Source organism: Epinephelus fuscoguttatus, linkage group LG12 (genome assembly GCF_011397635.1).
Source record: "Epinephelus fuscoguttatus linkage group LG12, E.fuscoguttatus.final_Chr_v1".
Taxonomy (NCBI): Eukaryota; Metazoa; Chordata; class Actinopteri; order Perciformes; family Serranidae; genus Epinephelus; species Epinephelus fuscoguttatus.
In genome coordinates this window covers 15404526-15416928 of record NC_064763.1, presented here as the reverse complement: position 1 = coordinate 15416928, position 12403 = coordinate 15404526, and the positions used below count along the sequence as shown (strand labels likewise).

At 38.8% G+C, this 12403-nt stretch overlaps 1 protein-coding gene across 1 annotated transcript in view; it reads right to left on the bottom strand.

The window, feature by feature from the left end:
* Nucleotides 1-12403, bottom strand: part of myo7ab (myosin VIIAb) — a 61281-nt gene that overhangs the window by 2356 nt on the left and 46522 nt on the right. Inside the window, exons 29-45 of the mRNA XM_049591278.1 lie at nt 11333-11452; nt 10045-10218; nt 9650-9877; nt 7610-7780; nt 7401-7518; nt 7095-7221; nt 5914-6083; nt 5387-5577; nt 5098-5222; nt 4838-4995; nt 3230-3383; nt 2950-3105; nt 2738-2843; nt 1209-1322; nt 831-918; nt 582-688; nt 23-208 (exon numbers count right to left, since the gene is read on the bottom strand). Of these exons, the coding sequence (XP_049447235.1) occupies nt 23-208; nt 582-688; nt 831-918; nt 1209-1322; nt 2738-2843; nt 2950-3105; nt 3230-3383; nt 4838-4995; nt 5098-5222; nt 5387-5577; nt 5914-6083; nt 7095-7221; nt 7401-7518; nt 7610-7780; nt 9650-9877; nt 10045-10218; nt 11333-11452 (2493 nt within the window). The remainder of the gene's footprint in view (nt 1-22; nt 209-581; nt 689-830; nt 919-1208; nt 1323-2737; nt 2844-2949; nt 3106-3229; nt 3384-4837; nt 4996-5097; nt 5223-5386; nt 5578-5913; nt 6084-7094; nt 7222-7400; nt 7519-7609; nt 7781-9649; nt 9878-10044; nt 10219-11332; nt 11453-12403) is intronic.

Below are 12403 nucleotides of genomic sequence, written 5' to 3'. Positions count from 1 at the left end.
CTGCTCTAATATATCAGCTCACCCTCTTCCAGTCGTCGGGGGACAGATGCCTGATCTGGTCCTGTGGGACGAGCTCCTTCAGGATCTTAGAAATATTGTGGAAGTGGGATTTATCTTCCTCAAACTTCACCCTGTAGATCAGCGCCGCCAGCTGGTGCACCTCCTCCTTCAAACACTTGTGGTAGCCTCGCAGATACTTGGGCAGCTCCTGGAGAGAGACGACAGACCGTTAAGATGATGCAGGTCTTTGTGCGTGCAGTTTGAAGTTGTCTGTTGGCAATAAACTTCATTCTTTAAAATAATACTGCAGACAGCAAGTTACTGGAGCTCTATAGCATAATCACATGCTGGTAAACAGGTATATTATTGTATTATGTTATTTACACTGACAATTTCATTTACTTCAGGTGCAGTTTGATTTTTCTGGTATCGGTATCCCAAGGTAATGTAGCACAGGCTCCATTAAAACAACGTGAAAAAAATATCCTAAAACAATTAATTTACTGATGTTTGTTAACTTGTTTACATAAAGGAAGATTTTATGACTCTTGTGTGAACATTTTCTAAGAGCTGTTGCTCACCTGGTAGTAGTGAAAGATGGAGTCAGCCATTGAGTCTTTTCCTGGCACGGTATTGGTCCACAGCTTCTTCATGAAGAACACCTGGTACGTCAGTGAAGGCACTACACCTGCACATCCCACGCCCACACCCACACACCCACACACACACACACACACACACACACACAGAGGTGATAAAGTTAAACACTGACAGTACAATGACAAAATACAAAATGTATGAGCTTTAAAGAAATCTGTATTTTTTTTTACCGTCTTTCACATGTCTGGCTTTCTTGATCCAGTCAGTCAGGTGCCTCACAAAGTCGAAGAAGAAATCGCCGTCGGGGACACTGATGACCTGGAAACCCAAAAAAACAAATCAAACATTGTAATGTATATAAAGTTTATGTGCCAGATTAGTTTCCAACAGCAGTGGAGGAAGTATTCAGATGCTTTACCCAAGTAAAAGTACTAATAACAAACTGTAACAATACTTTGAGGTAAATGATCACTAAATAAACTCTTAATCACTGACAAAGAAAGAACTGTGTGATTATTTATTACGGCTGTGCGTTCAACTGAAGAAAACGTCCACAGTTATGAAACATTTATTAGAATCTGGATAATTAGGCTTCAGTCCGTCCTCACCTTGTCAGTGATCTTCACAAAGAGACTGAAGCCTTCGGAGGATTTCAGCATAAGACGTCCGGAGATGTTGTGGCAGAAGTCTTTGGCCTTGGTGCTCGACTCCACTTCAAACACCTGAGAACAGAAACACGCTGCTTGTTTATGAAACACTGCATATAGAACAAAAAAAATACACAAGAGGATGAAGCTGAGAGACATCTGTTTTTAATTGCAAATATATTCACAGTAGCAGGTTTACAGAAGGAAAGAATATCTTTAATATCTTATCAATATTTATACAACTTATTTTTGCGTTTTCATATTGTACTTATATTATCAGCTTTCCTTTCCTATTTTCAAAAGTTCTTATATTGTATTACCTCTGCAAATCATCCTGTAGGGACAATTAAAAGTTAAAGCTTTTATCCAAAAGCCATAACTGCACTGAATGAATGCACAAAGGCTTGACTGCAGAAATAAGATTGAGTGCAGCAATAGGTGGAATGCCCTGCATGTGTTTTCAGTGTTTTTTTTTTTAAGTGTAATATTATTTACTGTTTTTCTATATACACCAATCAGCCAAAACATTAAAACCACTGACAGGTGACGTGAATAACTTTGATTATTTTGTTCCAATGCATTGTTCTGCTGGGAAACCTTTGGTTCTGGCATTCATGTGGATACCACCTGACATGTTCCACCCACTCAAACACCGTTGCAGACCAAGTACCCCCCCTCATGGCAACAGCACTCCCCAATGACAGTGATGGCCTGTGGAGCATGACAAAAAGCTCAAAGTTTCGACCACGCTTCTAAATTTGCCAGGTCCCAATCTGTTCAAGGATTCTTGTGATGTGCCGGTACCCCAGATGTGCCCCTAGTCCAAGGTGGGGCCTCCTTGGATTGGACCTGGCTCTGACCTGTCGAGGCATGGACAGAGGATCTCTGGGAGTGTCCTGAGTGTGTGGAACATGTCAGGTGGTATCCACATAAACGCCAGAACCAAAGGTTTCCCAGCAGAACAATGCATTGGAACAAAATAATCAAAGGTATTCACTTCACCTGTCAGTGGTTTGAATGTTTTGGCTGATCGGTGTAGTTTGTAATTGTTTTTAGAAGCTCTTTTTACCTATATTTGTACTGAGGAGGCTGCATTCACTTTCAGTGTACAATGACAATAAAGATATTCTATTCCACTGAATTTATCCAGGCTGTACCAGAACAAGTGAAGCTGTAGCTACAACACACAATGTATTTAGTTAAGCGAGCGTGCATGTAATCACTAATAAATTTCAAAGTTCATTTCTCAGATGTTTTCAATTAAAGATGTTGTGCTGAGTTAGTTATGATCCTGGGAAGTCTACTAACAGACCCTCCTGTATTTCTCACTTCTCTTCCTGCCTGGCCATGACTCACCGCTACGCAGCAGCTGCTGTACATTTTTTTCCCATTAATGGCCAATATAGGTCCCATATACGGTATCAGTCTATAGTAACTGCAGTTATTATATATAATGTAATAACATATTTTGGATATTAGTTGTCACTGACCTCGTCTGAGTCATCAGGGAAGTAAACTTTGTGGAAGATCTGAGTGGTTTTGTGCTGGATGGCCTCTACCTCCACCAAGTGAGGAGGGTACTTTCTTGATCCATTTCTACAACAAATCACACAGAAGAGAGACGGAAAACTGATTTAATCTGAACACAGTAGAACAAAGGCTGTTTAAGAGGATCTGAAGCATGTGTGTGTGTGTGTGTTACCGTAAGGCTTTCTGTAGCCGCTGCATGCAGTCTGGAGCCAGTGGGTAGTGTTTCTTGGCCTGCAGGAACTTCTGGACGTGAGGCAGCAGGATGTTACTGGGAGGAAACAAACCAGTGCAGAGCCACAGCAGCTCCCAGCCCTTCTCCTCACTGTACCTACACACACACAAGCAATATTTATAAATGTAAAAATGTGTTCTTTTGACAACCTTTTCTCCAATAAAACACATGCATTTAAACAAATAAAATCTCTCTATCTGTGTGTGTGCTTCAGACTTACTTGATGTGATTGTCAGTCAGCTGTTTGAGAATCTGACAGAAGATCTCGTCTTTGAGCGGTTCGGCCTTCAGCGCTCCTTCAAAGATTTGATCGGTGAGCTCGTTGACAGAACGCACTCGTTTGGACGGGTAGTCACCCATATACTTCATCACAGGTGGAGCCGAGGTCAAGGACATCAACGGTTAACACAACAACAGGCTGAAGCTGACGCCTTTGACTTGTGGAAGAGAAACTTGATTGATTGAGGAGGTTATTGTTTCTTTGGCAATAACCTACTGCAATAAATAAAAAACATTTTATAGACAATAACATAATAAAAGTGAAAAGAATTTTCTTAACTGTCAGATGCATGTATTAAAATGATCCTCCTCCACACTCACACTGGGACTGTTGGAAAAATCTGAATCCAAACTGTTTTTCCCACTACTGTCTACTGTTTTAGAGACAAAACTAGTTATCGAGAATATAATCAGCACATAAATTGATAAGGATAATAAATAGAAGAATGATTAGTTGCAGCTGCAGCCATAGTACTAGATTAAAAACGGATGTGCTCATTTACAAACAATCACATGCTCGTTTTTCGTTTTGCTGAGGCGTGTCTTTGAGATTTGTTTTAGTATTTTAATTGCAGTGTTAAGAATTTGTAAAACACAATGAAAGGAATAATATACTAATTTTAAAGATTTTAAAAACATAACTGGTTGAATGTCAAAAATTTTGGGTAAATAAACCTGGTAATGAGGAATTAAAGGGGAACTCTAATTATTTACTATTACATGATGTGCCTCATTGATGTGTCTTTAATAGTTTATGGAAAACAGTGCAGCTCTATGGCACAGAGGGATAAGATATATCCATTGTTGGTTGCGGTGTTCTCATGGGATTTATTAATAATCAGAAAAATATACAGAATATATAAAAAAGCCCTATTTGTAAAAAGATTTGATTTCTTTTTCTGGTTGAAGAACAGTCAAAATACATATATTATCTAAATTCCCTTTACCAATTCCTACAGAAGCTAAACACAGACCTTTTTTTATTTATTAATGAGATATTCTTATAAATTCAGAAAAACAGAGTAAATATTTTTTACTCTAGTGAATGCATTATGCTCCATTAAATTCCAATGTCTCCCAATCTTAAAAAAAATAAATAAATAAATAAAAAAAATAAAAATCATTTAAATAGTCAGAATTTATTCACTAAATCAGGCTTTGGATATCAAGGCAATCCTGCTTTTTAATTGGATCAATCGTTTGTTGGTTTTGGTCTTTTCATTGGATTTATTGGCAGTAAGAAAAATACCACTGGACTTTCCCTTTAAGCACTAATTACTGCACTATTATTTAGCTTTTCCATATTTTGATGGTAAATGTTTTCAGACCATATTATTTACTCAAGGTTTTGAAGTATAAAATTGTTCATTATTGAATAAAAAAGGCAACAATTCTTCAAGCAAGAAAAAAAGACGAGAAAAAGGCTTGGAGAGTAAAGAGATATATATATATATATATATATATCTATATATATATATAGATATATATATATATATATATATGTAAAAACCACAAATACAGAGACCCTACATCCTCCACTGAAGGATATCTATGAAGGCCAGGCAGGCCTCCTGGGAAAGCTCCTCGTGGGCCAGGACTTTCTTCAGCAGAGGCTGTTTGAGAGGCTCCCTGGTGCAGCTCCACAGACGGTCCTTCCCTCGGCTCTTAGAGATCATCACCCTGCTCAGAGTGCTCTTAGGAGGAGGCCTGGTAACATGCAAAGTTTTTTACGCTTTTGCAAAGTCAGTCCATTTCTACTGTTTTGCAAAGCAACTATACACTTTACATGTAAAGGATTAGGACACACACCTGAAGTAGTCGTAGGAGAACTCCTCCAGTGTGTAGGCCTTAGTTTTGTCCTCAGTGTCAGCGAGGCTCATGTGGGACAAACCGATGGATTCTCGCCTCTGATCAGGAGTCATTGTCACAAGAGCCTGAGATGGAGAAAGAGTGAAAATAATATGGTAACTCAAATCCATACCATGTGTTCATGTGTCGGATAGCTCGCAAATTAACTAATGGGGGAAAGCGACTTTGAAACTTTTTAAGTAACAAGCTAAATGAACCCCTTTGCAGCCTTACTGTAAGCTCCACTCACCACTATGTCATACTGTGGTCTGGTGACAGTGGGCAGTACGTAGACACAGTCAGCAGGGAAGTCTCCTCTCTGTCTGGTCCTGTCGTTGATGCCGTGAGCCCAGCCGGAGTTCATCACGTGCTCTCCATCATGTTCGTCCAGGATGATCAGATCCCCCTTGGAGAAACTCAGGAATGTGGAATCCACCCCCACTGCAAGACCACGGTAAAAAAATGACTTAATACATTTACTCGAGTACTGTACTTAAAACACAATTCTGAGGTACTTGAACTTTGAGTATTTTCATTTTATGCTACTCTATAGTTCTACTCCACGACAACTCAGTGGGACATACTGCACTTTTTACTCCACTACATGAAGTTGATAACTTAAGTTCATTTGCAGATTCAGATTATTAGTACAAGATATGAACTGCAAATAGAGGTTAAGAAAAAAAGCTACTTTATCACAGCAGAAGCAGTTTTATCAATTATATGTGAAGCTCTTTAACATAAAAACAATCAAATGGATCCATCAGTGAATCTCACCAGGGTTGGGACAGTCTAGCAGTCCCACCACATACTTGGACCTCTTCCTCAGACCCTCGAGGAAGGCAACCACCAGATCGCGGATGTCCTCTGCATTGTTGGAAGTGAACGTGTACTCGTCTCCTTTGATGGTGGCCAATGTAAAACTCTGGCCCTGCAGTTTACCTCCTCTGGAAAATGAAATTTTACTTTAAAATCACAAAATATAAATAATGTAGGCTCATCATGGAGCAATGTATCTTTAAAGATTAATTATATTTATAGTGTAGTGGTTACTGATTTATTGTGAGTGTGAGCTAAGTATACTTTAGTACATACAAGATTTTTACAAAACCAAAAAGGATTAGTTGTGTTATATCCATCTCTCTAGAATCACTGCTTCTCCCCTCCCTGTCTCCTTTCTGTTGGTGTATCACTTCCTTGTTTTTGACCAGTAGGCTTGCACATTAAAGGAGCGTCATCCTCTCACTCAATTCATTAGTTTAACATAACACAGGTGTGTAAGCTACAGTAGACACTGGGTGTTTCTCAAAGTCAAGGAAGGATCCTCAAACGGCCGACTTTGAAGGACGCTATGTCATAGACCCCCGCCAAAGGACTGTTCCAATGTCACGGATCCTTCCAAATTTCAGAGTCCTTCTTTCAGAGAAATTCGAAGAATGCATGTGTGGATCCTCAGCAAGTATAAAATCCCCACAATGCTTTGCACACAATTTGCTGGAAGTGAAGGCGGGGCCTCTTCAATGAAACCTGCGCCAGCAGAGGTTTGGCAGGATCTAGATAAATATGTCACTTATTTGGACTGAGTTTTTAATCATACAAACGTGAATTTTTTTTTTTCATATTCTCAAGGAAGGATCCTTGACTTTGAGAAACACCCAGTGACCCTGATGAAGACCTGTGAGTCTAACACTTTGCTCTTTTTAATCTTTGTTGCCAAAAAATAAATAAATAAATAAATAAACGCATTTTAAGTTTTGCACAAACCCTACAGTGTGGCTTGGATTGTTTTTGAAGGGACTTGCATTCTGTATCTTTCTGATAGAGACTTTACTCATACAATGAGCCCCTCAAGAGGTGGAATAAATACTTGAGTACTCTTTTTTTGCTTTCATGGTATGGAACATAATTTGGACTATTTTTTCCATCAGCATTGCTTTGACCACTTGTAGTTATCGTACCTGCTGCTGGACACTGCAGTGATCTCTGGGAATGAGAGCTCCAGAAGGACCTGCTCCTGTTCATCCACAAAGTAAACCCCAGTCCAGTTCACCGCCACGATCACGTCGTTCTTGGGCAGACTGGGTCCTGTGATGACATCGTATCCATAAAAAATTCAGTCATCATTTCAAGACAGTGTGTTGTTACGACTTATCGTGACCTTTTCGTGACCTTTTTTTTCCCCATCACACTAATGGAAATGGGCTTCCATACATCCCTGAGATGCCTGCAGTAGTAAGACACAGTTTACAATGATAAATACCCACCTGAGAATTTGAAGGCCTCGTAGAAGCGTGAGAAGAGTAAAGGCCACTTTAAACGAGCAAAATCCACCACGTCCTCCTTCACCTTCTGTGTGTTCAGCCTCCTCTTAGTGTGTAATCCCTGCACAGTTAGCTGTCGTTAGTTTCTGTCACAAAAGCTGTTGCAAAAGACAAGGGTGTCCTCAAAAGACAAAAGTTTTGTTGACAGGTACCTTTTTGTGGGCGCTAATGATGAGCTGTGCCCACTTCTCTGCAGTCTTAGTGGAGGTGATTTCTCTGTCAGGGATGTAGGTGGGGATGAGGCTGAGCAGGCGATCTTGGAGGATCTCAGAGCCGTAATCCACATAGTACTGCTGGGAGGCCAGCTCTGCGAGGTCTTCCTCCTGTTTACACAGAGACACAGTGTGAGGAGATGATCGTGGCAAAACAAAATCTAATGACGGACTGATGGACTGTTTTTCTGTAGCCAGTTTTTATGAAAATGTGTCCTGAAAATACAGTTCACACGGGAAAAACCTGAACTCTACTTATTTTACTCTCGTAAGGGTTTAATTTGTTCTTATAGTGAATTGATGTGGTTATTTTAACCGCCATGACACATTTGACAAAACTATAAATCCAAATCAGAACGTGCTGGAACAAAGTCAAGTTACATAGATACTGTAAAAGGGTTGCTGCACCGCAACCCCATCAAATTTATACCTCATCCTGTGGCTTTAAAAGTCTTAACCACTTGAAAAAGGATGAACAATCACAGACTTGCTCTTTTCAGGGAACAATGGATTGAAAACCACTTTATATACATTTTCAGACACCATGCGAGGCATCCCAATGGCTGATTGCATCATTCAGGAATCAGGCTGTCATTTGTTTCACCTGTTACTCTCCAGCACAACATGTTCTGGAACAGCCACACAATTTGTAGTCGACGCTTTCAGCACATCGAGTAAGTGAATTATCACACGTTTTGAAATTAGGAAGAAATCTGGATGTAAATTAAACACACTACTGTCAAATTAAAAGAATCAAGTGCCAGACTTGAGGTGTTTTCTTATAAGCTGAGTTCACCATTAATTGTTTAAATTTAATAGAAATTATATTACGGTTTTATTTATTTATTTATTTATTGTTCTTGTGGCTGATTATGTATTGGTTTAACCACAAGATGGTGCCATGATGTGTAAATCAAAGGCAACAGAGTAAGGCTGAATTCAAATGTCCAGATTTCACCGCACTGTGTAGACTCGCAGACTTTGAGGGCACATTCCAAGGAAGTCTGCAAATGCTAAGGGCCGTCCAAATCCACAATTTATCCAGTCCACACAGAGCCTCAAGTGGACTTTCTGTTTGCTTCCAGAGAACACCACTCCCACTCTGTCGCTGAGTGTAACACTGTTTGTAGTCACCTTCACAGCTGAATGAAGCACCCTTCATCAAGGTGTAGAGTTTAAATATAGCAGCAAGCTTTGGGACAAACTTCTCTCTTTGTGGCAGAAAGAGGAACTGTCTGTACGTGCCGCCATTGTTTACCTAAATGTTTATATGTTATCCTTTTGTCATTAAAAGACATAAATAACTCAATAAATCGATAAGTAAATAAATTAATAGAAATTAAACTCACTCCCAAGCTTCTTTGGTAGCATTACTTCTCATTTTTCACTCTGATATTTATAAGCTGCTTGTTTTTGTACAATACAGCCTGAAAATATACAATATACGACACTACACAATCAAATGAACGTGACTGTTTTCTGGAAACAAGAGGATATTTTATCCTGAATATAATAAAACCTTTAACATGTTAACGTCTGTTAAACAATATTAAATTTCTTTCTTAGTTGGAGCAAGGGTAGTTGCATGGAACTTCCATGAAGAACACAACACTGCGTTGCACATGGTCAGTGAGTCGGCTTCAATGCGGGCTCACTGTTGGAGGGTTTTATGACCCACTTCTCCACCCCACTAGTTGGTCTGGGACAGCACTTGATGTGTTGGACCCTCCGTGTGAACGGTCTGTGAGTCTGGAAGGTGGACATTTAGATTCAACAGTACAATACAGGTGACACAGATGATGGACTGATCACTGCATGCTGAATTTATCCAATAGGATGTCTTGATTTTGAGATGCTTATATAGTAGTATAGTACTTGAGTAGATGTAACTTAGTGTGCACAGGGTCTCCTCTAAAAAGAAATCCATAAAATACCTTTCAAGCACATCAACTGCATGTTAAACAAACCAAAGCCACTTACCCTCTCACAGCGGTACTCTCCGAATTTCACCCCTCGTACAATCTGCTGGTAAATGAGATTTGTGGCGACATAGTCCTCGGCGGGATTGTGCCAGGGGTTGAAGATCTCCTTCCTGAAAAACAGCCTCCAGGGGGCATTCCTCTCCTGGGCGCCCTGCTCCTTGGCATACTGCTCACACTGGGAGACGGCGTCCATGACGTGGTCGCTACCGCTGCCAAGTGACGACACCTAGACAAAACGGATACACAAATGTATTCAATAAACAGTTAAGTCAGCATCTTTCAGATTCAAATATACAATCTCCATCATATTGAACAACGCTGCTCTTTAATCAGAGGTTAATATGAGGTCATATAATACACAAAATATAAACTGGTCTACTGTCTTGGTTTTACCTTGTCAAACAGGGCAATGTACAGCGAGAAACCAAAGCGATCTCTCAAGCTGATCTTGTCTGCTAGAGCGTTGCAGAGCTCACTGGCAGTAGTGGCTGAGTCTGCCAAGAGTGTCTTGGTGGTGCCATCCATAAACGTGACTGGTAACATGATGGGCTTCTTAGATTTAGTGGCCTGAGGGGCAAAAAATATTCAAATATTCAAATTCAGATTCAAGGCCAAGTGCTTAATAACAAAACTTTACAAATATCACTTAAAACCCCCCCCACAAGTTTAGAATGTGGCTGAGATAATGAAAAAAAAAGTTTGTCTTGATGTTAAAGTGAAATAAGTTAAGTTGTCTTAGCAAACTTTCAGATTTAGTCACTTGTTTTATTTTTTTTTTAATCACATAAACTGACTTCAGATATAATAAAAATATTCTGCAATGTACAGTTTATCAGAATAAATAGCAGGAGGTTCCCCAAGATTTTTTTAAATATTAGGTTAACTAACATTTATATTTTTTAAATTAATTTTTACAACGCTTTTTATACCACGTAAAATTCAATTTCATATCAGTGTGATTATCATACTGCCCAAGGTATGATAGCATGTCTCTTGAGAACTTATTTAAATTGACTGAATTGATAATTGACTGAAGTATTATTATGTTGCATAGTTTTGGATACCTTCTGGATCCATCTTCTGCTTTTAATATCTTGGTATTCTGAATTAAATTTGATATGATGAAAGATTGAAATCATATTGAATGTTTGAAATTAGAACTACATCACCAATGGTGTGCTGGATCAACAAGACTTTTTAAGACGTTCTTAGTCCCACAGAATTAAATTTAATATCAGTTTCATAATCCTATCGGTCAAAGTATGATGGAAAATCAGTATGGACAATATGGTCTCAAATTGCTTATTGTTATATCATACATTTTTACAGCACTTTGTGATATAATTAATAAATCTAACATGAGCTGGACCTGGATATTGTATTGCAATGTAATGTCAGCATTAGCCCATTATGAGTTGATGAGCTTCCTAGCTGCTGTAGCTGCAGAAGTGACAGTATTTGCTGCAGGTCTGATGATGACTGAAACTCAACAAAAAAACAGCCTCCTGCGCTCATGATCCACCGCTTTAAAATTATCCCAATTTTAGTTTAAAAATGTTTAAAGTCTCCTGACAGCCCGTAATCACATACAAAAACATTTTTGAGAAAACTCATTTCAATGCTTCTGAAGGACCACAGTGAGCAAACAACTCAAAGACATAACAACGAGCATGTTCAGTACCTGTAACTCCAACCAAGATGGCGGCTGGGTCCTGGTGCGGTTCACAAACGTCCTCCTCAACCTTTCCTCACAATATGGAGCATAACCAGGAGGACCGTTATTTAGGAATGTCCGTAAATACTGACAGAGGGACAGAGGAGGGGGAAAGAAAAAACAGAGAGTTGGACAGTAATCTGATGAAGATTTGCTCTTTTTAACATGAAGTGCTGGAAGTAAAATAAACAGATCCCCCCCCCATAAAGGATAATAGGCGCCTCATACCAGAGACAGCAGATGTTTCTTTCTTTTTTTTTTTTTTTTTTTACTGAAAATGTTATGATTAAAGTTCTTTTGCATTTTGGCCGTCTGGCAGCAAAAGCTGACATTTATCAATGATACTGTGGATGACTGACACATTTTTTTTTTTTTTTTTTTTACTTCTGTTTAACACTATAGTAGCTGCTAAAAAATACCTAAACATCACACTGTGTGCATCAGCTGACCAATTATCCATAGGAATAAAGACAAAAAAGGTAAATCCCCAGCTATAACCTGCTGATTATTTTTCTTTGGTCTATAAAATGTCAGAAAATATTGTAAAATGCCTTCTGAAAATTTCTTTAAGCCAAAGGTGACATCTTGTGCCAAAATACAATATACTCAGTTCACTGTTGCATATGACAAAAACAAACAATTGAACAAACACTTACTCATCATAATAAAGAGCTGAAACCAGAAGTGTTATTTGAAATGATTCATTTTCCTTTTGTAAGTCTGGCTATTTTATTGTTATAATGTCAGACTCCCTAGTATTTATGATGGGTTATTGATCTGTCCTGTCTATACCCTCAATTGGATGTTAATAAATCCTTTGTGCCATAAACAAAGGATGTATTTCCACCGCTCTGTTCAGTCTGGATTTCTCAGCGGAACAGACTTGTTTTTATTGTGTTTTCAATGTTTGTTTGCAACAAAAATTGCTTTCAATTTAGGCATCAATGACAATTAGTCATGAAAGGAATTCTTCTAGACTACAAACACTCAAAATGGTTTTGTTATTCTGTCAAAAGATGTTTTTTATTTTTGTATTTA